The sequence below is a fragment of the Triplophysa rosa genome, linkage group LG9 (assembly GCF_024868665.1).
Source record: "Triplophysa rosa linkage group LG9, Trosa_1v2, whole genome shotgun sequence".
In the NCBI taxonomy this organism is placed as follows: Eukaryota; Metazoa; Chordata; class Actinopteri; order Cypriniformes; family Nemacheilidae; genus Triplophysa; species Triplophysa rosa.
The window spans coordinates 17,601,673-17,629,458 of NC_079898.1; the positions used below are offsets into that span (position 1 = coordinate 17,601,673).

The 27,786-nt window shown below is 40.6% G+C and overlaps 1 protein-coding gene across 1 annotated transcript; it reads left to right on the plus strand.

The window, feature by feature from the left end:
• The first annotated feature begins 204 nt into the window (after positions 1-204).
• Positions 205-27,598, plus strand: myofl (myoferlin like). The gene is made up of 53 exons (XM_057341747.1): positions 205-673; positions 1,270-1,325; positions 1,419-1,510; positions 7,887-7,995; positions 8,135-8,237; positions 8,966-9,132; positions 9,215-9,343; positions 9,696-9,758; positions 10,074-10,124; positions 10,270-10,300; positions 10,639-10,754; positions 13,382-13,508; positions 13,604-13,707; positions 13,780-13,848; positions 13,960-14,003; positions 14,178-14,257; positions 14,595-14,633; positions 14,846-14,970; positions 15,177-15,290; positions 15,400-15,577; positions 15,682-15,806; positions 15,902-16,011; positions 16,206-16,398; positions 16,558-16,713; positions 16,934-17,065; positions 17,429-17,592; positions 18,476-18,590; positions 18,859-18,961; positions 19,570-19,706; positions 19,830-19,994; positions 20,268-20,364; positions 21,020-21,097; positions 21,221-21,402; positions 21,592-21,750; positions 22,146-22,247; positions 22,324-22,485; positions 23,069-23,234; positions 23,400-23,473; positions 23,663-23,761; positions 23,872-24,000; positions 24,487-24,642; positions 24,734-24,825; positions 24,919-25,089; positions 25,168-25,316; positions 25,404-25,543; positions 25,635-25,723; positions 25,809-25,904; positions 26,023-26,164; positions 26,241-26,340; positions 26,466-26,644; positions 26,746-26,855; positions 26,940-27,087; positions 27,192-27,598. Exons 1-53 carry the CDS (start codon positions 586-588, stop codon positions 27,225-27,227), a joined length of 6,141 nt encoding a protein of 2,046 aa, XP_057197730.1. The 5' UTR covers positions 205-585; the 3' UTR covers positions 27,228-27,598.
• The last annotated feature ends 188 nt before the right edge of the window (positions 27,599-27,786 follow it).

Genomic DNA, 27,786 nt, shown 5'->3' on the forward strand with positions numbered 1-27,786 from the left:
ACATAAATAAAACCATAGACTAAAAGGGAATGTGAGTTAAACATGCCACCACTTGGTGGAGCCTGGACACAAAAAATATATTATTCAAATGAGTTTGTTAGTTTTGTATGTAGGCTACAGACAAAGCATTATTTGTATGCTGATATTAGGTTTGTGCTCTCTATCTCGGCTTTGTGGAATGGTAGCAGTTGACTTGATGGATGTGGCAGTCTTTACCGTTTCCTCTGATCACTGATGCTATTCCTCCAGCCCCCAAAGCCACATCACCAGAGAATCAAATCTGGGTCTGACTAACCTTGTTCTTTTGAGGTCCTTGGTCTAGGCTTACATCTATTATTTATAACAGCAAACAACAAAAAGACAGTATTTAGATATTAGTGTTAGTTTGGTGTAATGAATAACTGAAGACACGTTAAAACGTTCTTTATAAAAAGGCAAAGGTGGTTAGTTGAAGGTGGACTGCGCGTTGTGTTGTTCCTCCTCTCATTCTGCGCTTCCTCTTCTGGTCAATGCATCTGCTCTCCGTGAAATTTATTTGTTAACTCCATGTCTTCTGTGCATCCATAACTCTCAATATTTGGCAACATGTTGAGGGTGGTTGTTGAATCGGCCAAAGGAATTCCCAAAAAGACACTTGGACTTCCAGATCCCATAGCGGCAGTTATTTTTAAAGGTAAGCTTTAGAACGTCACTTTTCTCTACAGTAAGTTAATGTCTCATTATACGTTTTTTTTTTTGCTCTTATGGGTTAAAGCAGAAATTATCATAATTTAACTTTTTTTTAAGACAAGAGTGTGTTTTATGTATCATAAAATAAAATTATTTCCTAGATGAAGCACTGAAGCAATTTGGTATTTTAAACGTTTTCTATCAACATTCAGCATTATATGCATTATAGAATTAGAAATCTATCAGTTTGTGTTGTGCCATTGTTTGCATGAAAAGAAGAGCAGATGTCCTTATAAGGGATTGGAATGACCCATCATTAAGGGATACTCTCTCTCTCTCTCTCTCTCTCTCTCTCTCTCTCTTTCCCTGTTGGAAATGAAAAAAATGTGCAGTTGTTACTTTAAGAAGCTATTTCTGTAAATCTAACTAAAAACATAATTAACAGCGTTAGTGGCATTGAAACTGTACAATACTGTAGAAACATACATTTCAAAGTATGAAAAAGTTAAAATATGATGCTTTCATGCTTTGAAATAATACAACTCATACTTGACAGTTTTGAACTTTCGAGCTCAAACTCATGAGGTTTTTATTCTTTAGGTGAAAAAAAGAAAACAAAAGCAATTGACAGTGAATTAAATCCTCTATGGAATGAGGTCAGTGATATTTCCCCTGTTTTTTTTTGTTGCTAACATCATTTATTTATTACTTTATATACTTGGATCATTCACTTGCCTTTCTTGTCTCAGATCATTGAGTTTGATTTGAAAGGTTCCCCTTTGGATTCTTCCTCATTCATTGATGTGGTTGTGAAAGACTATGAAACCATCGGAAAACACAAGTATGTACAGTTGTCTGCACCCATCACTGATTCATGGGCCTTTCTACATTTAATAAGACCATAGCCCCTACAAATACTAACCATAGTTTTGCTATGAAAAACATTACCACAAATGAACCATGGTTAAACCATGGTAGTCATATTTTGAGAGGTAATAGTTTATGAATGTTATATCACTGTAGTTGAAATCACTCTAATTTTATACCAGGGGGCGGGGTGTTTATGTTTAGGTGAAGGGGCAATAAGGAGTAACTTTGTAAATGCTGAGTGAATAAATGGTTTAGTGCAAGCCATTGCCAAAAGGAGATGTAGTTAGAGCAGAGCTGAGGAAAGAAAACTTTTAAAACCTTCATTGCCACACCCAACCACCTTGTCTAAACTTGCTACACTTGCTACAAACTTGAGTTATGTGAGGTGAGAAAAGCTGGGCATTATGAAGGAACACTGCAGGTTCACAATGTGTTCTTTTAAAACCTTCCCTAATATTTACATGGGATTGATAACAGCAGCTGTTACTTTTAATATTACTTTTTATTCATAAAGTGGGGCTATATACAGTAGTTCTATTCTTGCTTAGTAGGTCAGAATTAACTGCATTTAATAGTGAGCAAAGGGGGACTTTTTCCTCCATGGGCTTCGTTTTCCAAGTTTTATTGCACAAGTCTGTCATGGTAATGATGTTTCCATGAGTCACACCAGAGACGTCCAGAGTGGGTTTGTGTTGAGGTTTACGGACTCATACTCATGCACATGTCGGCACATACTCACTGGAGTATTGTTCTCTGTTGTCACAGGCTGGAGAATAACATAGCAACAAAATGAAGAAACAGGGTAATGCGTGTGATAACGTGTTTAGTTTGATTGTGGATTTTCTTGGATAGCTGCTGAAACGCTGGTGATACACCATATTACTTACACACATCTTGGAATGTTAATCTCTACTGTTCTTTTTATATTCCTTCCCAACTGGCTTTGGCCTTATACAGTATGGGATTTTGAAGTAATCTTATAGGGGAACTTTGGGGAAAGTGCCATATTTTACAAAGTTTTAGCATAGTTTCATGAGTCATAAGTTAAACCCTGAGTTCTGTGTTTTCTATTTTGGATTGAAGACTGCAGTGATTGTTTCAATAGGAATAGTTGTATTTTCAGCAGGAAAGAGCAATGGTTTGGATCGTCTAAAATCATAATAATAGTTTAAATATTCTATTATTGTGTTCCAAAACCGATCACGTAATACCAGCAGCCTCTGCAGTATTTGTCTAAAGCAACAATATAATATAAAGGGAGTCACTGTTCCCTTTCTGTCGGTCTCTCGACGTTGTGTCGAACCGACAGATGGGGTTCGCTCTTGAGAACCAATCGTCTTCTGACTATTTGGAAAAGGCCAATGAAATTGGTGAATGAAATTTGCATGCCGGACTCCGCCCCGGACATCCGGGTATAAAAGGAAGCCGGCGTGCTGATTAATTCACCTTTTGTTCTTCGGAGCTTTCGATCTTATGATCATTCTGCGGTCTCTACTGATCTATTTCTGCTGGAATCGGTACGACGTGGTGCAGCGGACCGTCCCTTCCTGCAGCGACTCTCCCCTGGGCGTCTCGGCAGTTCCGGAGGTGTTTGAGTTTTTTCCTTTTTTATTTCTAAAAGAGCAAATTTCTCCAGCGCGGCATGTCCCGCTGTTCTCGTGGGTGCAACGCGCTCATTGAGGAGGGGGACGGACACGATGTCTGTCTCCGGCACGCTGAGGCAGCATTTGTGGATACGTCATGCCCACACTGCGGGCGTATGGCTATTCAGACGTTGCGGTCACGGGTAGCTGTTTTCTTTGTGGAAGCAGCCGCCACCTCGTCAGCTTCCCGTCCTAGGATCACAGTGGCTACGGCCCTGCCATCCCTGACGGTGAGCGGTGGGGGTGATAAGGGGAGCTCTGTGAGCGGCAACCCGTCAGCCACAGGCTCACGGACCGCTCGCGCCCCATCTTGCTCATCTGATCGTCCCCCAGGAGTACTCTGAAGTACGTGATGACAAGGAGATGTCGCTTGCAGCATCGGAGGGTGACTTATTGGCATCTGATCCTGACGATTCCTCGGAGCTCCCTCCCTCGGGGGGTCGAGCCCAGGATGAAGCGGACATCGAGATGTCAACCATGCTCTCCCGGGCCGCCGCGAGCATTGGGCTGCAGTGCACTGCACCGCCCCTCCCCCAACGCTCGTGGCTGGATACGTGGTACCTCGGGTCTGGACGCGACTCCAAGCCGCGCCCAACCCCGGTCCCGTTTTTCCCGGAGGTGCATGAGGAGCTCAGTAAGACATGGAACGCCCCCTTTTCGGCGCATTTCCGTCAGACCAGCTCTGTCGCCCTCACTTCCCTCGATGGTGGGGCTGGCGCACCCTGACCCCCTGGTCCTCAATGACCTTTTTACGGACGGGAGTCCCCCTAGGGCAGGTCTCGAGGCACTTTGTGGTGACGACGGATGCCTCCCTGCAGGGTTGGGGTGCCGTGTGCAACGGGCACGCAGTGTCGGGCGGTGGACGGGCCCCCGGCTGCGTTGGCACATCAACTGCCTAGAGTTGTTGGCTGTGCTACTTGCACTGAGGAGGCTGCAGCCCCTCGTGCAGGGCAAGCAAGTGCTGGTCCGGTCAGACAGCACAACTGCCGTAGCGTACATCAATCGCCAGGGTGGCATACGCTCACGGCAGCTAACACAACTTGCCCGACGCCTCCTCCTCTGGAGTCAGCAGGTGATCAGATCCCTGCGAGCCACACACATCCCAGGCGACCTGAACCAGACAGCCGACGCGCTCTCTCGTCAATCGACGCCTCGCAGAGAGTGGCGACTCCATCCCCGCGCAGTCCTGCTCATATGGGAGCGGTTAGGCCAGGTGGACCTGTTTGCCTCCCCGGACTCCACCCATTGCCCGCTTTGGTACTCCCTTTGGTACTCCCTAGCATACAGCTGGCCGCGGGACAAGCGAAGTACGCCTTCCCCCCAGTGAGCCTCATTGCACAGGTGCTGTGCAAGGTCAGGGAAGAGGAGCATCAAGTGGTACTGGTTGCGCCCTACTGGCCCAATCGCACTTGGTTCTCAGAGCTGATGCTTCTGACGACAACTCCCCCTGGCCGATTCCCCTGACGAAGGACCTTCTTTCGCAGGGGAAGGGCACGTTGTGGCACCCGAGACCAGACCTCTGGAACCTCCATGTCTGGCTCCTGGACGGGACGAGGAGATCCTGAGTGGCCTACCCCCTGCGGTGGTTGAGACAATCACGCAGGCTAGGGCCCCTGCCACTAGGCGGCTGTACGCCTTGAAGTGGCGCATCTTCTCGTCCTGGTGTTCTTCTCGAGGAGAAGACCCGCAGAGATGCTCGATCGGGTACGTGCTGTCCTTCCTACAAGAGAGACTTGAGAGTAACCTCTCCCCTTTCTCTCCCGCTATCGCCGCACATCACGAACCAGGTGCTGGCAAGTCTCTAGGACAGCACGAACTGGTCATCAGGTTCCTTAGGGGCGCGAGAAGGCTGAATCCGCCTCGTCCGCGCTCCGTACCCTCTTGGGACCTTGAAGTGGTCCTGGCGGGCCTCCAGAGGCCCCCTTTCGAGTCCTTGGGAGACGCCGCTCTTTCTCATCTGACGATGAAGACGGCTCTCCTGGTGGCGCTCGCCTCCATCAAGAGGGTAGGGGACCTACAAGCATTCTCTGTGTCCACAGAGTGCCTAGAATTTGGGCCTGGAGACTCACGTGATCCTGAGACCACAGCCTGGCTACGTGCCCAAAGTTCCCACCACTCCCTTTCGGGACCAGGTGGTGAACTTGCAGGCGCTCCCCACTGGGGAGGAAGACCCAACCCCATCCGTGTTGTGTCCAGTACGCACATTGCGCCTCTACTTGGGCCACACGCAGAGCTTCAGAAGCTCTGAGCAGCTCTTTGTCTGTTTTGGAGGTCAGCAGAAGGGGAGGGCTGTCTCCAAACAGAGACTGGCGCACTTGATCGTGGACGCCATCACTACGGAGTACCGGTTTCAAGATTGCCCGTGTCCGTTGGCAGTGAGGGCACACTCCACCCGGGGTGTGGCCTCCTCGTAGGCACTGGCTCAGGGCGCCTCTCTGGCAGACATCTGCCGAGCTGCGGGTTGGGCTATGCCCAACACCTTCGTGAGGTTTTACAACCTCCGAGTGGAACCGGTGTCAGCCCGTGTCTTGCAGGGCAACAGGTGAGAAACGGCGACCAGTAGGGCTGCGAAAGCGCCTTCCCCCTTCTCTTTAGGTGGGTCAGTGCGCTATATTCTGCCTCCCTTCTTCCCCCCACTGGGTGAAGATTGGGCATTCCATCCATCACTAAGCACCTTCTTGGGGACCGGGCTGGGCTGGGCAGAGCAGCCCTGCCCCCTTAGGCTGGGTAACAGTTGAGTTATCTACCATATAGCTCTAACCGGACCTAGTGCTCCAGACGTGGTAACCCCACCCCCCACTGGGTGGTTCTGTCTGATGTATTCTCATGAGTGGTTACCGCGCCGGCAACCCATGACCTCCCTAGGTGGACTCCCACCTTGCGGTTAACTCTTCAGTCTGCATATTTTTCCCATGAGATCTCCCCCGATGGTGAGACCATGCTGGTGTCTCCACTAATCTCCTCCCTACGGCAGGAAGTGGTCTCTGCAGTGTTTTTCCCCCCAAGGGGGGAATAACGCTTACCCAGTGGCCCTTACGGTGTCGGGCGGCTTCTCGCTGTTAGAGAAACAGGCCTCCGCCTGTGACGGCCGGTGGTAGGTGGCTTCCCACCTTTCCTAAAAAGCTCTGGGACCCCCCTACCTCTCCACTGGATGGTCACAAGTTTCACGATGGCGCTCACGTCTGACACGCCTAGGCCAGTCAGCGTCGCCTCGCTAGAGATTGTGACGCGGCACAGCGCTGTGGCGTTTTCCAGAGGAACCCCATCTGTCGGTTCGACACAACGTCGAGAGACCGACAGGAAGGGAACGTCTTGGTTACGTATGTAACCTCAGTTCCCTGATGGAGGGAACGAGACGTTGTGTCCTTTATGCCACAACGCTGGCCGCCCACCACAGTGGTCGAGGGATGCTCTCAGGCTCCTCAGCCCAAAAGGTGAATGAATGAGCACGCCGGCTTCCTTTTATACCCGGATGTCCGGGGCGGAGTCCGGCATGCAAATTTCATTCGCCAATTTCATTGGCCTTTTCCAAATAGTCAGAAGACGATTGGTTCTCAAGAGCGAACCCCATCTGTCGGTTCGACACAACGTCTCGTTCCCTCCATCAGGGAACTGAGGTTACATACGTAACCAAGACGTTCTATGAGAAACATAAATGAAGTTGGTTTAAATAACCACAACCCATGATGCCCTTGTTCATATTTTACTTGTACTAACAAATCCTAGTGTCAGATTATTTGGCGATATCAGTCTCAGATTTGAAACTCACAGGTTTGTCATCACACGAGGCTACTGCATCATACTTTCATCATAAATGCAATGGGTTTTGAACGATGATGTTGTTTGCCGTGAGTATGTCTGTCATGTAAATTATTTACATTGCGGTCTTAGTCACATGCCAGTGTGTTAGGATAAGCTTTACCAAAACAGTTGTCTTAAAGGAACAGTTCACCCAAAAAGGAAGATTCTGTCTTACCCTCATTTTCTCACCCTCAGGTTGTTCCAAATCGGTATACATTTCTTCCAAACAGTTCTTGGCCACCATTGGTTACCATAGTAGGAAAAAATCAAATCTGTTTGCTTTTGTCCTCTCTGCCTGGCACATAATATGTCTGTGGTGTGGTGTAATTACTAACAGCTGTAATTCTCCTCTGATTCCATCTCTAAGCTCCACTGGTTCTGCTGTACTGTATAGCTTTTAGTGGGGATTGTGATGGAAAACAAGATTTTTCTTCTTCGAGTAAATAGAAATAGTTTGTACAATGCAATCTGTAAAATACAGTACGCTCACAACTCAATGCTTTCATCAGCCATGAAAAATATTGTATGTCTAAATGTTAATCATTGCTCCTGTGTTGAAATGTGGTGGTTGATCCCGACCAACATTTTTACCAGAGCTGAATCACCAGGCATTGCAAAACTACTCTGGTCTATTCCAGGTGTGTGCGTTAGCTGTGTAAGAAAGTTATGACTGATGTTGCGAAAAACTGAAGTGAAACAACATAATGTAATGTATGTTGCTAAAAACACAAATTTATGTGAACCAGTCCTAGAATAACAGTGTATCAGATTGATGTTGAATAATAAAAAGATGGAAGTGGGATTTTTCATACAATTCTATACTGTGTGTACGTACTACAACAAAAGCACAGAGTTTCATAAGCCATGTGTGCAATTGAAAATCAAGTACTTTCTGTTTTGTAGATTTATTGGTTCTGCAAAGATCTCTCTCAAGGATTTGGCTTCTGGTCAGGCTAGATCTCTTCCTTCAAAGAGTTTTCCTCTAATCAATGAAAAAAAGCAGGATATTGGGGTAATTTTTATAAAATTGAACAAAGAATAATAATGTGAAGCAACTTATACTGTATATTGGCCAAATTAAAATGGCTTAAAATGATAAGCTTTAGATTGTACAGTATTGTAATTCCATGTCTCTGCATTTTCTACTGTAGGCAACTATTAACATTACGATTGGTTATGAGCCTCCCGCAAGTACCGTCCCAAACCCAAATGATCTCGGAGGTGGAGATGGATCTGTCGCTGGAGAAACTGGAGGTCATTTTATTTTGCTCTCACTGTTTCTGTTTTTATCTTACGTCATTCGGGTTGGACTGCCCTACAGAGATGCAGGAAGAATGTTGCTGTTTGTGTTTACTTGGAACACATGGAAATTAATGATGCAAATACAGGATACACGAAGCGCTCAAAACACAAAGGACACTCAAACAGTTTTGTTCTGTAGACAATTTAAAAAATATATATATATATATATCCAAATAATTGTGTAATACAAAAGGAACATCCGAAATATAAAAGTCATAAAAATAAAAAAAATTAAAATACACTTTTTGACACACTGTTTACAATGCAAACTCCCTTTTCAATCCACCTGGAAAAATAGGTCATAACACGTGCTTTTAGCACGTTGACATAATATGTCTTAGAAGTTACTAGTTACTGTACTTATAAAAGTCAGGTAGCAAAAATTGCATGTTATTTAAACCTGTTTAAGAGTCAGATAGATGAAAGAACTTTATTAAAATTCTAAAATAAAGTATAAAATTTTTATTGATTCACCTCAACTAGAACGAAGTTAAGAGTTTTTAGTTACACTCTTATTCTGTACAGAATTTATTACTTACAATATTTATTTATCTATTGATTAGCTGCATTAGTTGATTAGTTTCTGTGTGTTGCAATTAGGCCAAATGACTTTTTTTACAGACACTTTTGTAAACAAATGTTAGTACACTATGTATATTTGTTTGCTTTGCTGTCAGCAGGTGAAGAGGAGAAAGGTGTGGACAATGATGAAGATGTTGCAGATGGGACTGAACCTGGAGAACCTGGAGGTTCTCCCTCTGGACAGCCTGGAAAAGACTCAAAAAAGGTGATTCGTACAACTCGAAAGAGACAAAGAACTTTGGCCAACAAACCCCAAGACTTTCAGGTACAGTATGTCTTGATATTGTTACATTTCTTATCTGATAACTTCTGGGATTTCAAGCAAATATAATGTTATTGTAAATTAGATCCGTGTTCGAGTCATTGAGGGTCGGCAGTTGCCTGGCAACAACATAAAGCCGGTGGTCAAAGTATGTGTATGCGGTCAGACCCACAGAACAAGAGTCAGAAGAGGAAACAATCCATTCTTTGATGAGGTATAGTATATGTTTTGCCTCTTGTTGAACATTTTGCTTCGTCGTTGGTCAATAAATATTTTTACCTAGATAGGTTCCCTCTCTTTCTCTGGACTTTTTTAAGGCTTTGGTCTCCTCAGCTCTGTCTGCGCCTGTTAAAAATCTGCTGTCCCTCTTCTTTCCTTTAGCCCTGATATTTCTGTCCTCCTCTCACCTGCCTCAGTGAGTTTACAATCTCTTAATATTACAGACATGTTCTGACAAGAGATTTGCGCTGAAACCACTTCTATTCGCATTTCGCGGTTTTTAGTGTGAGTTATTTTGTGGTCCACTGTTTTTTGAACATTACATAATTTAAGTCGTTTTTCCACAGATTTTCTTCTATAATGTCAACATGCTGCCCTCTGAGCTTTTCGACGAGAGCATCATGATCCGGGTAGGATAGATATTGAGATATTACACAACACAGCAACACAAATAGGATATGTTCATGAATGAGGTTTCCTGGTGCAACAACCAATCATAGCCCCAACCTTTAGCCACTGATTGGTCGATGCGAATAAAGATCCAGGAGCATATCCTAAACCACTTTAAGTGGCCTTTAGATGTCAATTCACTACATTACATTTGTGTCTATGCATATATCAGTTATATACAGTATATTAGATATTAGATATATTCGTGTCTATATATCAGTTAGACTTTATCTAATGTTTTGACCCTAGCTGATCTTCCATTGTCTTAAATCTAGGTGTACAATGCCTACTCTCTGAGAGCAGACAGTCTTATGGGGGAGTTTAAGGTACACTTATTCCATACAATCCTAAAGTCATCATAGTAGATGTACAACTCTATTGTGTAATTTCAAGCGATTATAAACATTTACAGTGGATAAGAGTATACTTTAGTATACTACGTTTTCTTATAAATCTTTGTCTCAAACACAGCTGGATGTTGGCTATATCTACGATGAACCTGGTACGTAAACAGATTGACTGATGCGAATTAAAGGCGGGGTGTCCGATTTCTCTTAGCCGTTGTTGATGTTCAAATCACCAAAACAAACACACCCCTACCCCCATCTTTCACTTTCGTCAGCGCTCGGCTCGACTAATGTCTGTCCTGTGCACTGTGCACCTTACTGCTGATTGGCTACAAGGCTGTTTTGGTACTCGGCCCGACTCAGTTGTCTAAAGCGTAATTCGGAAATCAGTTACCCCGCCTTTAACTAAGCTGTGTTAACTGTGTAACAATGAAAAAAATTGCATCTTTAAAGTTGGTGTTTTATTGACATACATTATGTGTGGTGTGAACAGGGCATGCAGTTATGAGAAAGTGGCTGTTGCTAAGCGACACCGATGACTCCAGCTCTGGAGCCAAAGGTTACCTGAAAGTTAGCATGTTCGTAGTTGGAACCGGAGATGAGCCTCCGGTAAGTCTGAAAGCATACAGTACTCAACTGTTAAGATTTTAGTTACCCACACAAATGGATATATACGCATGCAAGGCCTCTTTGGTAAAGTTCATTGAGTACATTGTTCGTTGAAGGACCTCTTGATGTAAAGGAGGGGTGTACAGCAGTGGTGTAAAGTATTGGAGTAAATGTACTTAGTTACTTTACTTAAGTATCTTTTTGGCTACTTTGTAGTTGTACTGCGTATTAAAGATATTAGCAACTTTTACTCTCTACTTAACTACATTTTTGAACAAGTATATGTACTCTTTACTCCACTACATTTGTAATGACTAATGCAATTACACATTACATTTTGCATGACACCTATCTTATAATTAATATCGCCATTTACAGGGCAATGAAGGTACTACAATCTTGTGGATTTTGCCCTAACTTACAAAAACTTGTCAACATGGCTTCTTTATGTGAATATGAGTGCAGTATCAGGTAGATGTCAATCGCTGGCGGTTTATACACGGTTAGCCCTTACCCGCTATTTCTACAGTAATATATTGGCAACACTGTTGCCAGCTAGTTACTGTAGGTCACACATCTATAGCTCTTATTTTAAAAACTAACTCTTCCTAAATGTGCTCTAAACATGTTTTCTCAAAATTTGACCATATGGTGGGACTATTGCCATGAAGTGATGTACACCAGTAAAAAGAATGTATAGTATTTCAATTTTCAAAAGTTCAAAAGACAAAATATTAACCTATAGAATGAGTCGGACACAGAGAAATAAACCATCCACATATGAATCTCAACAATGGTGACAATCAACTGAACAGCTTCATGCTGCAATGCATGCTGGGTACATAGTACAAAACTCATTCATGATTGTTTGTCATCATTGATGAGGTTTGTATGTCAAGTGTCTAACTGTGTCTCAATTGCAAAGAAAGATTTTCTGACAGAGATCTTTCCATTATAACATGTAATCACTTTACCAAACATATCTTAATAAATCTTAAATGCTATATTATTATTATTTAATGATTGAATTCTTTCAGATGTATCTTCAGTTACTAAGCAAACATAAAGTTGCGGTAAAAGTGTACATTTTAAAGCTACAAGAAAGTCAAAGAGTCCAACCAAAGCAAACACTGATCGCCATAATGGTGACTTAAAACATAGCTAATTGAACCACTATGAACTAGAGTTAAATCTCAATAAGATCTTACACAGATGACAGATATAAAGTGAAAGTGGTGTCTGTAATATGTGAAGATGTTATTGATGTTTGTGTTTAATTCTCCTCTGGTGAAATCTTGACAGATTTATTGTGTTCATCTGTTATTTACACTTGGTCATCTAAGACTGTGTGACTTAAGTGCGTTAATAGATTCTTTAATAATGTATCTTCAAACAGCCATTGCAGTAGTTTACTGTAAAACACCTACAGTAACTAGCTGGCAACAGTGTTGCCAATATATTACTGTAGAAATGGCAGGTAAGGGCTAACCGTGTATGTGAAATGAGGACATGACTGCAGCTGGCGATGAGGCCCAAACCAGCATGTCCAGTGCAAAAAGGCTTTGACTTTTTAATTCTACTTAACATTATTTTATTTATCTGTTATATTGAAGAGACCCTTTTGAAGGAGTTTGGTTTACTTATGAGCACTTGAGCTTAAATGAGACTTAGGGTGTTTGTAATGACGTAGGTTATGGTGTCGACCATGATTTGTTGCAATTTTGAGGTGTTCAGTCTTATTATGATTTAAGAAAATAAATGCGATTGCTCTCCTCACAAATCAACTGTTTTTCACTGACGTGTCTCTTAAGTGTTGAGGACTAGTGCTTCTTTGAGCCTACATTCAGTATGAGTAAAATACTCAAGTACTGTTAAAATCAGATACTCGGAGACTTTTACTGAAGTCGTTTTGGAATTGGTGACTTGTAACTTGTAATGGAGTAATTTTCACTGCAAGGTATCTGTACTTTTACTTAAGTATGGTTTTCAGGTACTCTTTACACCTCTGGTGTACAGTGAGCTAAACTCTCAAGTTTCAAGAAGTTTGTTGGTTTGTAGCTAGTTTAAGGATGTTTTCATGCTCTTCTGAAACTGAAATGCTTAGAAACTGAGTAGTCAGCCAAAATATAAAACACAATTAAAAGTCAAAATGCAAAAATGACTTTTTTTGTGATTTTTAATGGTGATGAAATGTTATTTCTCCAACGATCTGTGCATCTGACACTTTTTATGTGAAATTCATGAGCTTACATGGTAATTTAAATGCATTTGGCTTGCTATAACAATAGTTTGGACATTGGGACATTGTAAATAAGATATACATTTACTCTGGAATTAGTAATTACGTATATGTATTTCTTGTAGCTCAGTGGTAAGAGCATGGTGCTAACAACAGGGGATTGCACATACTTAGAAACAAAATGTATAGGATAATGCAATGTAAGTTGCTTTGGATAAAAGCGTCTGGCAAAATGCATAAATAAATATGTGATATTAGAAACACAGGCTAAGTGTCCTTTTAGAAGACCACTATAATATAATGCACTAAAACTCAAACTTTTGATTTCAAATCACAATTAGCATCTCATGTTATTAAGTTTTTGTGGCATTGATGATTTTTTGATCAGGTAGAAAAAAGAGAAGGGAATGAGGAACAGGATGACATAGAAAGTAACTTGCTGCTACCGGCGGGAGTCGCTCTGCGTATGGCTACACTCAGTCTGAAAATCTACCGTGGAGAAGACCTGCCACAGAGTAATCCTGACAAACACACCACTGACTTTCTGTTTACTGACATTGTCTGTCTTATTGCCGCCGGTAACATTCTTCCATTCCCATATCACTTACAGTGGATGATGCGTTTGCCCAGACAGTAAAGAGCATATTTGGTGGAACAGATGACAAGAAAAATTTGGTGGATCCTTTTCTAGAAGTCAGTTTTGCTGGCAAAAAGGTAAAACAAAGGATTGAAGTTTATTGTTGAAGAGCTAAAAACATGATGATGACTTGCTTTTTCTGCATAAAGGTTTGCACGAAGATTGTAGAGAAGAATGCCAATCCAGAGTGGAACCAGCTTATTCACCTGCAGGTCAAGGTACTGTAGGAAGAGTTAAAGCCCATTATCAGCTGAAAAATACAGTACATTATAAATGTAAAATGACTATAATACTTTTCAGTAAGGGGCATAATGTCTCTTCTTTCTTAGTTTCCATCGATGTGTGAACGCATCAAGCTCACGTTATTTGACTGGTAGGTTCACTGTCTGATCTGACATATTTATAAATACATCTCGATATTCTTTGACATTGTTGAAGCTGTGGCATAGCGGTTGAGCTACGGTGCTTGTTTTTCCGAGTTTGAGTCTGGCTTGTGTCATTTTCTAATTTTATCCTGGTTTCATTCTGCTAATCGACTCTTTCACAGGGATCGGCTGTCAAGGAATGATGTTATTGGGACCACCTTCCTGAATCTGACCAAAATAGCATCATCTGGGGGAGAAGGGGGTAGGGTTTTCCTATTAACATCTCATAAGATTCAGGTCCACAATGAATATGTCATGCACAAAAATTATGAAAAAATGGTCTTTGGTGAGTTTTGATGAGTGGAGTGAAAAATGAGTTTTTAGGACACATATTATAAAATAAAATATTTATGATCTTTAGATGTTGTCAATATACCCACCGTTTTTGGTGTGTCAGGTTAATATTGGGCTCTGGGGACATGTGACGTGTCATTAAAGTGTTCTTTTACTTCTTTTATTGTTGTTTTATTGTTTATAAAAAAAGCAGCTCTTGAAACTTCACTGTCAAACAATCTATGTATTCTCTCTTTCTTCACCAGAATTGACACCAGAGAATGGTCTGCCTTCTTCCTTTAACGGTATTGTTACTATTCTGGCTATGTATTATTTTTTCCATGTCATACATTACCTTTAACTCATATGATCTATGCTGTCATATGTACAGTATATATATATATATATATATATATATATCTTTCTCTATATATATATATATATATATGTTTCAAATAAATCTAAATATATTGAAGTATTTTTTATTGTGTTCATTGACTGCTTGCTTCTTTTCCAGCGGACACTGCAGACTCTGAGGTGGGCTTTCTTCCTGCTTTCGGTCCATGTTTTGTGAACCTATATGGAAGTCCTAGAGAATTTACTGGGCTTCCTGACCCATTTGAGGAGCTGAACTGCGGAAAGGTGAGGGCTGTGGAGAAATATGCTGGCAAAGAAAACATCTCTGCAACACCTTAGCTTTCAAGATAATATTGTTATTCACTGTTAGCTTTGCGTAAAGAATTCCAGCAAACATAGCACAGGCAGCCTTTCACGTTTACACTGTCAGTTTTCTGTTGCACAATCTGCGGCAGCTGTCAAATGTTTTACAGTCAGCATGTGTGTTGTAGGGTGAAGGGGTGGCGTATCGAGGGAGGGTTCTGATCGAGCTATCTACTCAACTGGAGAACAAAACTGAGGAGAAGGTGGAAGAGATTTCAAACGATGACATTTTGGTGGCTCAGGTAATGGCAAGCATGTCCCATTTTTTTCCTACGTCCAATTATATGGTAGGACATTATTTTCACAGAAGCGGGTTCTTAAACGTCTTGTTTTATGTACCTTACTGTGCAGAAATACCAGCGCAGAAGGAAATATTCTCTATGTGCAGTGTTCCACAGTGCATGTATGCTTCAAGAACCAGGTGAACCGATTCAGTTTGAGGTCAGCTTTGGGAACTATGGAAATAAACTGGACTCCACCTGCAAACCTCTGGCCTCCACCACTCAGTTAAGCTGTGCTGTATTTGATGGTGAGTCAAAAAGAGATGATCTCAGAACACAAATAGCCATGACTCATACAAATAAGAAAACCATCAAAACCTTTGCTAATGGAATTTTGTGTTTTGTTTTAAAGGAAATCACTATTATTACTTGCCCTGGGCTGATTCTAAGCCTGTTGTGATCCTCACGTCTTTCTGGGAGGACATCAACCATCGCTTGGATGCAGTGAACATCATTCTATACATTGCTGACCGGCTGGTATAATTTTAATGCAGTTAAATTGTGACATTTCAACATTTTAGCAAATGGATATGAATCAAAGAAATGACATCATTTGTATGTGTTTCCTCTAGCAATCAAACATTACCTCTCTGAAGACGGCCATCCTGGCTAAAGTGTCGGACTCTCGTCTAGCTGAGATCTGGCTGAAACTCATCACTCAACTCATCGATGACCTCACCAGGTAAATCAGAGACGACAGATTTTTTTTGCATGTGTTTGCTGGTAAAACCTTTTATAATAGTATAATCATTTATTCACCATTTCTAACACATCTTCTTTTCTTCATGAAACACAAGAGGAGAAATGTTAAAGAATGTTTACCATTTACAATGAAAGCGAAATGGGACTGAGGCTCTTGGATGCTGTTGCTATTAGTTACAGGGTACCAGATCTGGAGGGCAAGCCGAACCTGACAGCGCTCGATATTCAGATCAAGAATCTGCGTGACAAAACCATGGCCAGCATCCAGGATGCAGCCAATCGCATGAGAGACGAGGCTGTTGATGTTAAAGCCACCATGCCTGATATAGAGGACTGGTTGGAGCGACTACAACAGCTCACAGAAGAGGTTTGGCTCTGAATCCTGCCTCATTAGACACTAATCTGATCCTGTTGAATATCTGTGTTCACACTGAAGAAGGAATTTTATAGTGTAATAATGTACAGTCCTGTTTATAACCAAAAGCCCCTTTGAAAATCAAGATGGTCATTTGAATTTCTGACACAGCCTCAGAACAGCATGCCTGATGTCATCATATGGATGCTGAGAGGAGAGAAACGTGTGGCTTATGCCCGCATCCCAGCCAATCAGGTGCTCTACTCAACCCACAACGATCAGGCCACCGGCAAGTACTGTGGCAGGACACAAAGTATCTTCCTACAGGTAAAGAGGAGAATTTCTCAATATCATACTGATGCCAGGATTCACTAGCTATTTGTAAATGCATTAAACATTTTAATTCAATTCTTATAATAATATTTTAATTCTAATAATATTAACAGAAACATACTCAATTCCTGATCCCAATCCCTCATCAATTCATAATAAATATTTGTGCCAGTAATCCTGAAGCAGATTAAAAGTGCACATATCGTTTTTATAGTATCCAATGGACAAAAACAAAGGTCTCAAGATTCCTGTGCAGCTGCGTGTGAACATGTGGCTGGGTCTGTCTGCACATGAGAAGAAATTCAACACCTTTGCAGAGGGAACATTCAGCGTATATGCAGAAATGGTACATTTTCTTTTTACTATAATATGTATATAATATGTATCTATAATATGTATATTCTACTATTTACTACCCTGTACAATGTCTCTTATATGTTATTACCCCCCATTTTCTGTAAAATAGTCTTTATTTTATATATGCACAATTTAGAATCTTTTAGACTTTAAATCGTATTATATTGTATTGTCATTGTGTTGAATGTCTGTACTAGAAGCTTCCAACACCAAAGAAAATTCCTTGTGTGTGCAAGCACACTTGGCAATAAAGCTCTTCTGATTCTGATTCTGATTCTACTTTATGCCATGGTATGTTGTGTGAACTTGCTTGGAAACACAGTAACATCCATTTTCTGTTCCTCTTTGCTAGTATGAGAACCAGGCTCAGGTGTTTGGGAAATGGGGAACCACAGGTCTGGTCGGCCGCCACAAGTTTTCAGATGTGACGGGGAAGGTGAAGTTAAAGCAGGAGCGTTTTATGCCTCCCCGGGGCTGGGAGTGGGAAGGAGACTGGATAGTTGACCCTGAGCGCTGGTGAGCTGATGATGTATGATAAATACTGTATGTGCATCAATTTCTAAATATCGTTATAAAACTGCTACTTTTCAGGGAATGGAAAAAAAATGTATTTTAAGTTAAATATATGCAAAACCCACAGACAAATGTAAGGGTGAAAAAAAGCAATGATTTATGTAAAAAATAAAAATCACATAATATAGAGATATGAGGTTTCCACCCAACAGTGATGATATATTTCTGTGGTTGATATAATAATTATAGTGATTATTCATTATTAACTTGACACTGATTTAAGCTACATTGCAAAGAAAAAAAACACAAACAAAAAAATATTTTACCTATAGATTTTTTTATAATATTTTTGTAATAAGTTCATTTTTCTTACAACAGTCTCAAACATTTTAAGCATAAACTTGTTTGGTGAATTATGCTTACATGTTATACAAAAAATATATAACATAATTGGACATAATTTGAGATACTTTATATTCAAGATATAAGTCATAACATCCTATGCAGTTTTCCTTATCAAATAAAACAAAAAAGTCCTGTAAAATCCTGTGTGTGTGGTACATGTAGTCTCTATTGAGCTCTTTGCACACAATCAAAGGAAACTTGGGTAGCTGGCACACATCCATAGTTGGTCTGATGTAAAATAAACATATTCCTCTCTTAACCTCTCAGCCAGTCTCTCTCTGCTCTGTGTTTATACAGTCAGCTCATTCTTCTCTTTTAGAGCTTCCCACACTGACCCCTCTCCCTACCCTTTACTGTGTCACGGCCTTGTTGGCATGTTTGAGTGTTTTGTGTGCGTGCACAAATAAAACAGAAAACAGAAATGAGAGGTATACGGTGCCTGTCACCACCGCCCCATTAATACATGATGTGTTTGACTCAGCCTGCTTACAGAGGCTGATGCGGGGCACTCCGAATTCACAGATGAGGTCTACCAAAACGAAACACGTTTCCCGGGGGGAGAATGGAAACCTGCGGCTGAACCCTACACTGATGTGGTGAGAGCAACATCCTGGCGCCGCTAAAAAATATCCTGGCACAGAAAAAGATCCCAGTTGAAAGCTTACATCTAGTATATCTTCTTGTGAGCTGGCTGACTGCTGAATGCAGTCTGAATGCTCACATTTGAGTTTTACATTTGAATGTTGAATGTAGTATGGAAATTGGAAGCAGCTGACTTTTTCCACTGGCCACATAGAAAGTTCACTGTTGGGTCAGTAGCAGGTAATGTTTTTCAAGTGATTTTAAGAGATTTGTTCTACGCAGAATGGAGAGAAAGCCCAGAGCCCAGAGGAGTTTGAGTGTCCTCCAGGATGGCGTTGGGAAGACGAGTGGAATTTTGACATCAACAGGGCAGTGGATGAGAAAGGTCAGGAACTGGTATTCCTGTGATAAAACTATTGCAAAACACAGATAGATTTGGATGCAGTGAGTGCTTAATGCACATTAGTCTTTGGCAGTGGAGTTTTAAAGTTTCCAAAATGGAAACCAGGAACATTGAAACCAATGAAATGTGATAAATTGATATTTAAGTATCTGCACTTCTTTTAGGTCATTTTTAGATCATTTCTAGAATTTAAAAAAAATCAGACTTGGATAATATGGATCATTAGGTTTTACTTAAGTGGCGAAAAGTCGACATTGGTTCACATAGAAGCTTATTCTGAACTATTCACTTAGACAGGAGGAGCCGTCTGACTGACATGCAAAACAATCAGTTTGTTTTGTTTTTATGTGCTGTTCAAAACTGAGTATCTCAGGGTTTCCAATGATATTTTTACCACAGTTATTGTGCGTGGGAAAGAACATGTTTAACTACACAAAATTTGTAATGACAATATTGAGAAAATTGCATTATATCGAAGCATTTTCATTAGTGGTCTTAGACTTATATATATATAATATATATATATATATGTATGCATCATAAAGGATGCCTTATAAACATGTTTTTCCACTGTTTTTGTTGGATGCTAGGTTGGGAATATGGCATCACTATACCTCCTGATGATAAACCTAGGTCTTGGGTTGCTGCGGAGAAAATGTACCACATCCATCGCAGAAAAAGACTGGTTCGACCCCGTAAGAAGATAGCAGACACACCCAATCTCGAGGTAAGGGCACTTCATTACAGTTATTGTGTGATTTATTCTTTTTTGCACCTGTACTGCAATTCAGGATCACTTCTGATGGCTTAATCACTGTTTGTACTATGTATAATCACAATTTCCCAACAGAAGAAAGATTTAGGCGATGGCTGGGAATACTCATCCCTGATTGGCTGGAAATTCCACAGGAAGGAGCGCTCTTCAGACACGTTCCGCCGCAGACGCTGGAGGAGAAAAATGGCACCGGCCAACATTGTGGGCCCGTCGGCTATCTTTAACTTGGAGGGGGCATTGGTTAGACCATTCATTTTTTTCAATGACTGTCAGACCTGAACATGATAATTAGATATTTGAAATATGTTTACCTTTGGTCATTGCATTAACTGAGGTAGAGGACAAACTTGGATTTATTGCTCATTTATATATCCTTGACACGGGATTAAAAGGATTACTGCTTGTTTATGTAACATTCCTGTGGTACTTTGATGCCTGAGCAAGATTAAGAATGACAACTCTCATTTCATTTAGATCTCACATGAAAGGACACAAACTGTTCTGTGCTTTTAGGGAATAGACGATGATGAGGACAGCAAGAAGGGCAGCAAGAAGGACACGGCTAAACTCTTTGGTGCCAGCACACCCACTGTGTTTTGCAGATTTGACAGTGAGTCATGTTTATTTGTGCCTGCTGATTAAAAGAATCTAATTTCCTCATACTGATTATATCTCCCAGAATAACACACCCCTCCTCTTCCCTTTCGGGACATAAGACAACGCCAAAATACAACACGCATTGTAGGAGCCAATAGAAATACTGGAAACTGCTGATACATTAAATCAGCAAACAGGAAGAGGAAGCAGCAAACACCTATTGGTGTTTCCAAAGAAGTTATTTAAAATTATAAGGTTGTTTAAAATAGTTACTTCACAATGTGTTAAAGGAATACACATTTTCCCATAATTTACTCTCAGAAAAAAAAAACTGTAAAATAACAGCCTCGTGCAAAGCATTCTGGGAACCAAAAATCAGAAAGAAACAAAAACAGAAAACTAAGGTTGATGAGGATTTCTGGTTCCAGAATGCTTTGTATGTTATTTTATGTTGTAATGTTTAATGTTAATTAATCTTTGAACAAACTGTTGCCATCAAATTAGATGCATATAAATCTACAGTAAGTTACTGGCAACCTGGTAGTTTCTCCAGAAATTTCAGATAGTGTAAGTTTATTATTGACTATACAGATTTGAGACATACAGTACATAGGTCTGATACAATACAACCCACTTGATGTTTTACCCAAGCCACTGTTTCTCAACAGAGTCATTCATCTATCATCTCAGAGTCTATGTCTATCAAGCCAGGAACCTTCTTCCTATGGATAAAGACAGCTTTTCAGGCAAGTGATTTTTCATCTAATATGAGTCATTAACTCATTAATGCATTTCACCAGACATGAATTCCAATCACTTCAGCAGATATGTTTTTAATGAATGATGGCTTATTGGTCGTCTGTTTACAGATCCCTATGTCCACGTGTCCTTTTTGCACGTGAGCAAGACCACAGAGATCATCAAGTCCAACCTCAACCCCACATGGGACCAGACCCTCATTTTCGATGACATTGAAATCTACGGCGACCCTCAGACCATCGCTTATAACCCACCCAGTGTTGTTCTGGAAGTTTATGATAGTGACCAAGTGGTACGACTCTCTATTATTACGAATACTTAAGAACCAGGGCTTCCAGATTAGTGGAGTGTGACGCAAATTGTCTCTTATTATTATATAAAACAATGAAGCCGTAAAATATGAGCTAAACTTTCATAAGATTGTGGATGTACATTAATGATTGGTGTTATGATTTAATAATGATTTTTGGATGTATCACAGGGAAAAGATGAACCTATGGGCAGATCTACGTATCTTCCAGTAGTGAAGCTCAATCCTGGGAACCCATTGATCCCGAAACTCCTCTGGTTCCCAATAACCATGAAAGGACGAAACGCTGGAGAGATGCTGGTAGCAGCTGAGCTCCTCCTTAAAGATAAGGTGGTTTTTTATATAAATATTTTGAGTACTTTAGATCCGAATGTAAGAATTTAGTGCAAATATTTGTCTTCTGCCTTCACAGGTGGTCTCATAGTGACGTATGTAAATACTGTTTGTATCACATGGTTTTCAGCAGTTTCAAAATCACAGGGTGTAGCCTGTATTTTTGTTAGTTTTTTTTGTGTAATATAAGAGTTTTGTTTAATTGCACACAACTGTCAACTGTTTTGTAACTTTTTGTTATACTGACCAAAGTACAGTATGGAGCATGGAGACATGCCAGTTCTCCATTATTTAAAATATACAAAAACCAGTGACACATTTAAAGGTGTCGCCTGAACCACATCACCATTCAGATTTGTTTATGCCCTATGTTGTTCATTTGTTGACCTCAGGCAAATGAAGCTAACCTGCCACTGGTTCCACCTAGAAGAAGTGAGAATCTGTACATGGTTCCTCAGGGAATCAGGCCTGTGGTGCAGCTCACTGCTGTTGAGGTAATCACCCGGCTTGTGGACATAATGGGTTGAAACCAAATGGAATTACAAAATGTGTTGTGATGTGTTGCGACAGATCCTGGCATGGGGTTTAAGAAACATGAAGCCATATCAGCTTGCTGCAGTGTCGTCTCCCAGCCTTATAGTTGAATGCGGAGGGCACACGGTTCAAACTGGCATAATCAAGAACATCAAGAAAAGTCCTAACTTCCCAGGATCTGTCCTGTTCCTCAAAGTGGTACAGTATTCCCCTCATTCAAAGAATCTGCTATTTGCTTTAAGATGTATTTAATCTACATCTAGGTACTACTTTAAAGGGATAGTTCACCCAAAAATGAAAATTCTGTCATGAATTAGTTGTTCCAAACCTGCATACATTTCTTTGTTTGGTTGAACACAGAGAAAGATATTTGAAGGAATGCTTGTAACCAAACAGCTCTTGGACTTTATTGACTACCACAGTAGAAAAAAATACAATGGTAGTCAAAAGTGCCCCAGAACTGTTTGCTGTTCTACATTCTTCAAATGATCTTCTTTTGTGTTCAACAGAACAAGTAAAAAGAAAATTATTTTTCCTACTATGGTAGTCAATGGTGGCCAAGAACTGTTTGGTTGTAAGCATTCTTCCAAATATATTTCTCTGTGTTCATCAGAACAAAGACAGTTATACAGATTCTGAACAACTCAATGGGGAATAAATGATGACAGAATTTAAATTTTTGGGTGAACTATCCCTTCAAGATTCGCAATTTACAATGACACAAAATCAAGATTTGTCAATAAAGCTAAAAATGAAATCCTAAATATGTCTCTCTCTTCAGCTTCTCCCCAAAGATGAGATATATACTCCACCCATTGTGCTCAAAGTTATTGACCACAGGCCCTTTGGCCGAAAACCAGTTGTCGGACAATGTACAATACACTCCCTGGAGGAGTTTAGATGTGACCCGTACACAGTCACCACTGAGGTGGCAATGTCTGCCAGGGGTAAAGTCACATTTAAAATCTATTCTTATTTCTTGTAAATTGTATAAGAGTCTGCATAATATCTACAAAAATGTCTAGAAAAACAAAAATATGTCTAAAAATATCTAAATACAATCAGTAACATTCCCTTGTTAATGTTCTTTTTGTATATTATTTATATATCAGTGGCCATGATGTCAGCCGCTCCCAGAGATGTAGTTATTGATATGGGAGGCGGAATGCCCAGCATTTCCAGACAGGTACAGTGAATAGATTTGAAGGACTAATTTTGCTTTTATAATAATTACTCGTTTTATCTTTAAACCCTTGTGATATTTAATCAACCACAAAGTTTACCATTCATTACATAACAGTATTAAAGCCGTGCCGTTATAGCTAAAAAACCACTGGAGGCGGATTGTTACTTCTAAACCCAATTCTGGTTTTAGGAAGAAGACACGGTCGACTGGTGGAGTAAATTCTTCGCCTCCATTAATGAGCCCGATAAGTGTGGCCCTTATCTCCAAAAGGGATATGACACCTTAACAGTGAGTTTACCCGCCTGCTCTTACCATCCTGTTTGCATCCTGCCTGTGTTTCAATGCAGATATGCCCATTGTTATTTAATGAACAGTGTTAAAAGCTTATGTTTTTTTAGGTTTACGACACAGAGCTCGAGGCGGTTCCGGAATTTAGGGGCCTGACAGACTTCTGCAGTACATTCAAACTGCAAAGGGGGAAAACTGAGGATGAGGATGACGACCCGTCTGTGGTGGGAGAGTTTAAGGCAAGTCTGTGCCATGTGGTGCTCAGAAACCCATGGCAATTCACAAAAACTTCCTTTGCTTTTCAATCGAGTGGCTTTTTTAAAAAGGCTGGTGGTTTCTCATCATTAGGGATCTACGCGGTTAACCCAAAAGTTGCAGGTTGAAGTAGGGGATTGTGGAAACTTGAGAGTTGCTGCTATTACAAACTCATTCTTTTACCATTGTGACTTTGTAAAAGACTTAATCTCAAGTTGTTTGGAATGTTCACTGGTGTATTGTAACATGTAATAATATAAACATTTTAAAAGCGTTTGCTAAATGGCAAGTTCCCAAGTGCGAAGGATTGTAAACAAAACTAGGAAAATAATGTTGCCTCAATGTGCCAAATACTATAAATGATGTTAGACTGCCATCTGGAGGCCAACTAGAGTAACAACAAGGTCTTTCCTTAGTACAAATGTGCCAGCAAAAATAATTTAGCAATGTGGTTTTGACTCTGTTCACAGGGGTCGTTTCGAGTGTATCCCCTATCTGATGACCCAAGTGTGTCAGATCCACCACGGGAGTTTAGGGAGTTGCCTGAGAGTCGCCCTCAGGAGTGCTTGGTCAGAATCTACATCGTACGCTGCCTTGACCTTCAGCCCAAAGACAACAACGGAATGGTGAGTTTGTACACAAAACATCCCATAATGCAACTTTTTAATGGGCACATCTATGAAATTTAACATGTACATATACTTGCCTTTTATCAAGTGTGATCCATACATAAAGATTACATTGGGGAAGAAAACGATTGATGACAGAGATCACTATAAACCAAACACCTTGAATCCAGATTTTGGAAGGTTAGCATGGAGTTGAATTGTGATGCAATCAGAGATTGTGTATTTCTAATTCAGTGGTATTTACAGCGGTTTTAATGTTTTGTATGTTCGCAGACTGTTTGAGTTGAGCTGCTACATCCCTCAAGACAAAGATTTGAAGATTTCTGTCTATGACTTTGACCTGCTCAGTGCTGATGAGAAGGTGGGAGAAACAGTGATAGACCTTGAGAACCGACTTCTGTCGCGGTTTGGCTCTCACTGTGGCATCCCAAAATCTTACTGCATGTACGTATTCATTTTACTAGTAGTCATTTTACTTGTTTATCATGTGACGCATGTGTCTTATGAATATGTCTGAAACAGATCTGGAGTGAACCAGTGGAGGGACCAACTCAAACCATCTCAGATCCTACAGAATCTGGCCAGAATGAGAGGAATTGCTGCTCCTCACATTGCAGATGATGGTAGTTTTCTGTCTTTTGGAGGAAGAGAGTACAGGCTTGCTGAACTGGGTATGTACATTAAAACCGTTAGACTGGACATCATACACATATCTGAATATGAACTGATATTTTGTATGCATGCCACTTTGCTCATAGAGGCCAATAAAAGCATCCACCCACACCTGGGCCCACCTAAGGAGCGAATCTGCCTTCATGTTTTGAGAAGGCAAGGCCTCGTACCCGAGCATGTGGAGAACAGGACCCTGTTCAGCACCTACCAGCCCACTCTATCTCAGGTCAGCCCTATGATCTCAGCTCTTTTGAAACATATGCAGGTATACGACAATGTTATCCCAACGTGTCTCTCGCGTTCACTTTTCTTTGCAGGGTAAAATTCAGATGTGGGTTGAAATATTTCCGAAAAGCCTTGGTATTCCCGGACCTGTTTGCCACATCACTCCTCGCAAACCCAAAAAGTACAGTCTACTTTTTCCTCACACTGTAACATCTTTGAAATGACTGTGTTGAAATGTTGTTCTAAAGTGTTTGCCTTCATTGAAGATATTTCCTGCGAGCCATCATTTGGAACACGACTGAAGTCATTCTGGATGAGACCAGCATCACAGGAGAAAACATGAGTGACATCTATGTGAAAGGGTAATCGCTTATCTAAATATAAAATCTTCTGTATCAATGGACTATAATCACTGTATTTAATTCGTAAACCTGTTGCTGTATACGTCAGCCATGCATTCGGTATTATATGTATTCACAGGTGGATGCCGGGCATGGACGAAGACAAGCAAAAAACTGACGTCCATTACAGGTCTCTAGATGGAGATGGAAATTTCAACTGGAGATTTGTCTTTGGCTTTGAATATCTGCCTGCAGAACAATTGTGTATTGTGTCTAGAAAGGTTAGTGCTTTAGACAATGTGTTAAACAAATAATAGTGTTTAGTATTTACAACAAACCTTGTGTATTGATTTTTAGGAGCACTTTTGGAATCTCGACAAAACTGAGTTCAGGATCCCTCCCAAGCTGACTATTCAGATCTGGGACAATGACAAGTTCTCTTTGGATGATTACTTAGGTGAATATTATGGTTCAAATGAACATACATAGCAACCAAATTGTTCAGCTCTCTGTAGAAAAGAAAAAAGCTTTGAGCACATTTTTCCAAATGTGGAATTTCTGATAGCACGCTTTCTCAAACAGGCACAGTGGAGTTGGATCTGCTTCATCTTATTCCCCCTTCTAAGAGCCCTGAGAAGTGCAATTTAAGCATGCTAACACAAACAGGCAAGAGCCTTCCCCTAACATCACTTTTCTCTCAGAAGTCAGTGAGAGGGTGGTGGCCATGTGCCATGGAACAGGATGGCAAAAAAACCCTGGCAGTAAGTCTAACTTTCAAGCATGCAGTATAATGGTGATGCACATACAGTATGCATTGTAAACTAGTACATCAAGTTGATTATGCTCATTGTATTTGTGTCAGGGTAAAGTGGAGATGACTCTAGAAGTGGTGGAGGAGAAGGAGGGTGAGGAGAGGCCAGCCGGAAAGGGAAGAGATGAACCCAACATGAACCCCAAACTTGATCCTCCAAAGTATAAGAATATCATACTTTTAGTCTTTTAGGAATTGATTGATTAGATGATGTGACAGTAAAATGTTTTCATGTATTTCAACAGCCGTCCAGATACATCCTTCTTTTGGTTCACAAGTCCTTGTAAGACCATGAAGTTTATTGTATGGCGCAGATTCAAATGGGTCTTCATTGGAATCCTTATTCTCTCACTGGTGATTCTGTTTCTTGGAATCTTCTTGTACTCCTTGCCTGTAAGTCTTTAAAATCAATCAATTATCACTTAAATACATATATCATAATACGTATATCATTGTATCATGTGCATTGCCTTAACACCTCTTTTGTATTCTTTTAGAACTACATCTCCATGAAAATCGTGAAGCCGTTTTAATAGGAGAATTTTGAAATATTGGTGAAGCAACCAGCGATATGACATAGTCAACAGTGAACCTGTTTTTAGGCATTTCTTGTTTTCACTCCAAACTTGACTGTCAAATCTATTTTAAATGCTATTATTCTCCCTTGGGGACTACACTGGGTTAGTGGTTTACAACACTGCAAGAAGTTGCACTATGTTCAGTTGATATATTTTCCAAATAATGCAAAAGGTGGATTGAATTAAAATTTCAGTTTCAATGTGTTGCTTTTGTAGAATTTATCCTGTGCATATATAGTAGGCTAGTATTTACCAACATTTTCAAATGGATGTTGATGTATCCATTCCTTTGTTGTTTATTGTTCATTAAACGATTTTTTCTTGTATTTTGTACCCTATATTTACACAGTAGCTGCCTCACTTAAAATACATACAGTGCAATAATGTTAATAAATATTATAATAATTCAATAACTCTGTCAATAGATTTATGAGATCACTATATTATACAGAAATAATTTACTCATTAGGTTTCCGTGTTAATTACAAGTTTTTGAAACATCTTGGATAACTTT

What these genes read in the sequence shown, in the direction of transcription:
- myofl (XM_057341747.1), top strand. Translation starts at nt 586, where the DNA reads ATGTTGAGGGTGGTTGTTGAATCGGCCAAAGGAATTCCCAAAAAGACA. An exon ending in TTATTCACCTGCAGGTCAAG is followed by an intron (nt 13,849 to 13,959) that starts GTACTGTAGGAA and finishes CTTCTTTCTTAG; the next exon opens with TTTCCATCGATGTGTGAACG. An exon ending in CTGAACCCTACACTGATGTG is followed by an intron (nt 18,591 to 18,858) that starts GTGAGAGCAACA and finishes TGTTCTACGCAG; the next exon opens with AATGGAGAGAAAGCCCAGAG.